Below are 4,498 nucleotides of genomic sequence, written 5' to 3'. Positions count from 1 at the left end.
GATGCTTGCAACTCCCACAGTGCTCTGTAGGCACCTTTTTTTTTTTTTTTTTTTTTTTTTTTGCGGTACGCGGGCCTCTCACTGTTGTGGCCTCTCCCGTTGCGGAGCACAGGCTCCGGACGCGCAGGCTCAGCGGCCACGGCTCACGGGCCCAGCCGCTCCGCGGCACGTGGGATCTTCCCGGACCGGGGCACGAACCCGCGTCCCCTGCATCGGCAGGCGGACTCTCAACCGCTGCGCCACCAGGGAAGCCCTGTAGGCACCTTTAATAGCCTAAGTCTCTCTGTGGTGGTCATTTGTTTAACTTGCCGGTGCGTTTGTCTAGACTCTAAGCCCCTCGAGGGTCAGGCCCAGGGCTTACTTATACCTACATCCAGAGCAGACTGAGGTCGATTTACCCTGCCACTCGGGGGACAACCTGGGTCCAGTGAGGTTAATCAGTCTTCACAAGGTCGGGTCTGCTGACCCCACTAATCAGCTTGAGCCTCCTAATCCATCGCCCGCAGGAGCCTCAGGAAGGACCGCAGGGCTTGGGAGAGCTGACGGGGGCCATCTTGGCCGTCTCCTGCGGACCCGGTCTGGAGGGGATGGGGCAGCTGAGCCATGTGCACTACCCTCTTCCTGCTCAGCACCTTGGCCATGCTCTGGCGCCGCCGATTCGCCAACAGGGTCCAACCGTGAGAAGCTGACTGGGCCACGGGCCGGGGTGGGGGAGAAACTACTGCGCTGGGTTACAGCCAAGCTGAAGGCGGGCGGGGGCTGCCTGGGCTCCAGGGAGGCTGGGAGGGACTTGCAAGGGAGCCCTGAGAGGTTCCCCCTCGAAGTAGGGGGAACCTGGAGCCCTTCAAAGACGCTGGCCACAGCCTCCGGTTCCAGAGCCCGATGTGGCTTAGGTCTGGCCGAGAAGCAGGAGCAGGGCCTGGGGTCTGGGCCTGCCCACAGCTCTGCCTGCCTCTTTTCCCTCCCACAGAGAGCCCAGTGGAGGAGAGGGGGCAGTTGTGGGCAGCAGCTTGGAAACAGACCTCCAGTCCTCAGGCAGGTAAGGCAGAAGGGTCTAGGGTGGAGGAGGAAGGGTGTCGCTAAGGAGGCTGCCGCTGTCCCTGCCCAGGCCCCGGGGGTGCACGTGGGTATGTGTGTGTGTGCGTGCATGCTCCACGCTGGCCCCTCACCCCAGTTACCCTGTTCGCTGTATGCCTAGTGGGCAGGCCGAATGTCTGTTTTCTCCAGTTGGGAATGGGACTCCCAGCCTCTCCTCTGGACCAGAACTTCTCTGCCTTGCTTGTCCTAGTGCGGGGTGGTCCCCAGGGTCCCTTCTGTTGGAAGGTGCAGGGGGAGTGGAGAGAGGGATGAGGCAGAAGCAGCTCCGCGTTGCTTTGGTTGCCTTCCCCTCCCCCTCCCTCTCCCGCTGCACCGCCCCCTCTGCGCGGCCCCGGCAGCGGAGCTGCCTGAACCTCGGGCAGGATTCGCTGTCCAGTCCCCAATAGAAGGCGCAGGAGGAGCATGACATCATCAGCACTGAGTGCCATTGGCTGGGCAGTCCCTGCGGGCAGGACACTGTCTCCAGTGGCCAGAAAGTTAACTCTTCCCTATTCTGGAGCCATGTGGCCTTTACCAGGGGTGAAGATTGGGAAACTTCTGGACTTTTCCTTCCCCGCTGACTAGTGTCCTTTGATGATAGGGGCTCTATGCCCAAGAAAACACTGAAAAATCAACAAATATTTCTGAAGAACACACTGTTGGAAATGTTCATTTGTGCCTTTGGGCCCATCTAGTGTGGGGGACCTGTCTGAAGAGTGATATTCTCTGCTGTGGAAGCATCTTTAGCCCCCCGCACTGCTTCTCTCACTCCCCTGAAAGGAGACTCAGATGGCTGAGACAGTGAGCATGCGTGCTCACCTGTGCACCCCACGTCTCTTCCAGGGTGTGGGCCATGTGCCTGCAGCGTGCCCCGTAAATACGTCGAGGCTGGCAAGCCGAGAACTTGGGTCTTTCTCTGTGTCTCTGCTCTGACTTCTCAGTCCTTGGGTTCCCCCAGGTTTGGAATGTCAGAATGCCCCCTGGGAAGCCCAGGGCCTGTGCAGGAAGCAGAGTCATTTCTGTGACGCCCTTCCTCGATAGCTGGGCTAGCTGAGAGGGTCACAATGGTGCCTAATTACGACTACCGGTGAAATGGGCCGACACGTATACAGTGACGATCACCGGGCCCTCAAATGCTGACCGGTCCTCACTGTTGAGTTTGGGTCTGGAGCGGGGCAGCCTGAGTTTAAATCCTACCTGCGCTCTTACTGAGAGGCTGTGGGCAAATTATGTCATCTTTTTATTCATATGTAAACTGGGGTTAATAACAGGCTGGTCGTGAGGTTTCTGTGAGGTTTAAATGAGATAACCGTTGTAAAGCACTCAGCACAGAGTAATTGCTCAATTAACGCCAGCTCTACTCTTGCTGTTATATGATCAGTACTTTATTCTTCCCCAGGAGTTTCTCATACATTAACTCACTCAGAAGTCTCCATGGCCCCAAAGGTTTGGCAGGTCAAGTGTTTCTAGCTCCTGTTAATGGTGCAGGAAGCTGAGGGACAGGGAGACGTAAACAACTTCCTCAACGTCGTCCACCCAATTTGTGGCTGATGTGGGACTGACAGGCCCCTGACTTCAGACAGTCCATCTCCTCGACTGAAATGCCCCTGGACCTCCTGTCAGGAGAGAAAAGGCCAAATCTGAGACCATCTGGCCGGGCCTGGTCTGCTGTGGCCTTGCCAAGAAGGAAGCAGGTGCCTATTAACTCCTTGGGACCCAGCTAACTGGAAGAATTGGCCTACCCACTAACCCCTCCTGCTGAAGGTGGCTCCACGGAGGGCTGGCCCAGCGGGGCGGTAGACGCGAAAGTTCTGCTCTCCAGTTCCACAGTCATAAATTCCAGTTGGTTTCTGGGGTGCTCCTGTTCCTCAATAGTGGGGTGAATCGCTAGGCTTGGGGGCAGGAGGAAGGGGAAGGCTGGAAACGGGGGAGGGTCATCCTCCAGTCTTCTGACTCCGTGTTCTTTTCTGTTTAGGGAGAAAGAACCGCTGAAGTAAGCCCTCGCCTCTTCAGGAGGAGCTCAGCCCCAGGGCCTGGGATCAGCTGGCAGGTAGGGCAGGGTCTGCAGCCTGGAGGAGAGAGGGCAGGGCTGGGGACAAGACAGGAAGAATACAGAGTACGCAAGGCCTGGCCACGTGGGAGCAGAGCAGGCTGTCTTCAGCTCTGTGGTCACGATGGAAGTTAAGGGTAGGAGGGTGGACTCCTTCCGTCGGCTCCGACCTTGAGCCTGTTATGTTCCAGGCCGCAGGGCAAGGGTTAGTTTTAAGAGAACTATGTGTGATCTCAAGAGCATTTTCTGGCCCTGAGGATGGTGGTCCTGCTGGGGGCCTGAGGGCTGTCTAGAGGACTTCTCGGGGAGAGGCAGTGCTCTGGGATGTCCACTCTGAAATACAAGGCCCTGCTCTGGGGTGGGAGAGAGAGCCGACCCAGCTTGGTTTTCTCTTTCAGCTCACGTCCTGGTGTGCCCCCCACCCCCGAAGGACGCCGTGGTGGAAGGAGCTGCAGGAGGGAGACTGGGGAAAGCAGCTGTTGAGAAGGTAGACTCCCCTTTTCGGCCCCCGGACGGACCCACCAGTCTGCGCTTCCCCCAAGGCCCTGGCTGTGGGGCTTCTGAAGCTGGGCCTGGCCGGGCAGGAGGGAGGGGCAGAGATGCTCAAGCTCTGGGACGGGCTCCCTTCCTCTGAGGAGGCCCAGGGAGAGGGACTCAGTGGGGTTCCCCCGTTTAACTCAGGGGCAACGCCCACCGCCCGGGGAGACTCCAGAACTGAGGCACAGCGATGGTTCACATTCACAAAGGAAGGGCTCCCCTCTCACCCTCCGCTGAACCCTCACAACAGCCCGCGGAGGCTGGTCACGTTATCGTCCACGGTTTAGAAATGAGGAAGCTCACAGAGAGCTTTGCGAATTTGCCCAGCGTCACCCAGCTAGGAAGTGGAGCACCCCGGGCGCGTATGCAGGTTGCGGAGCTCATGCTCTTCACACCCACGGCGCAGGCCTCCCTGAAGCCACCTGGAAGTCTGCAGCTGCTCAGTGGAAGGAGCGGTTTTACTGGCCTGGCCGCCCATCTTCGGCAGCTCGGCTTGTCCAGGGCTGTGTGGTGTCACTTTGCGATGGTGGCACTCACTTCCTATGACATTTGCCTCTCCCTGGTCCCCAGAGGTCACCCTGTCACTGGCTGCTCCGCCGAAATGATCGATAGGAAATGCCGTCTGGATCTGTGACATGTCTGCCTGCAGCTGGATGGAAGCAACTCACAGCTTGCCCTCGGAGTGTGTCTTCTGTGCGTGTGAGTGTGCACGCGTGCCCGTGTCCCAAATGGGCCGTAGCGTGCGCGAAGGGAAAAAGCATGACACTTGCTTCTGTCAATCTGCTGACTGCTCAGTAACGGCGGCGGCCTCCTTTGCCCCCAGCTGCTCCGTCA

General features: G+C 58.6%; 1 protein-coding gene across 1 annotated transcript; it reads left to right on the top strand.

The window, feature by feature from the left end:
- Positions 1 to 603: 603 nt before the first annotated feature.
- On the top strand, positions 604 to 4,245 carry PRCD (photoreceptor disc component). Its single transcript, XM_007099785.3, has 5 exons — positions 604 to 677; positions 971 to 1,039; positions 3,053 to 3,127; positions 3,526 to 3,614; positions 4,235 to 4,245. The coding sequence occupies exons 1-3, from the start codon at positions 604 to 606 to the stop codon at positions 3,072 to 3,074; spliced, it is 165 nt and encodes a 54-aa protein (XP_007099847.1). The 3' UTR covers positions 3,075 to 3,127; positions 3,526 to 3,614; positions 4,235 to 4,245.
- Positions 4,246 to 4,498: the final 253 nt, after the last annotated feature.

The sequence above is a fragment of the Physeter macrocephalus genome, unplaced genomic scaffold, assembly GCF_002837175.3.
Source record: "Physeter macrocephalus isolate SW-GA unplaced genomic scaffold, ASM283717v5 random_62, whole genome shotgun sequence".
NCBI lineage: Eukaryota > Metazoa > Chordata > Mammalia > Artiodactyla > Physeteridae > Physeter > Physeter macrocephalus.
Note: the sequence above shows the minus strand (reverse complement) of the source record. Positions and strands in the feature narration are given on the sequence as shown.

What these genes read in the sequence shown, in the direction of transcription:
- PRCD (XM_007099785.3), top strand. Translation starts at nt 604, where the DNA reads ATGTGCACTACCCTCTTCCTGCTCAGCACCTTGGCCATGCTCTGGCGC. An exon ending in TTCGCCAACAGGGTCCAACC is followed by an intron (nt 678 to 970) that starts GTGAGAAGCTGA and finishes TCCCTCCCACAG; the next exon opens with AGAGCCCAGTGGAGGAGAGG. An exon ending in GACCTCCAGTCCTCAGGCAG is followed by an intron (nt 1,040 to 3,052) that starts GTAAGGCAGAAG and finishes TTTTCTGTTTAG; the next exon opens with GGAGAAAGAACCGCTGAAGT.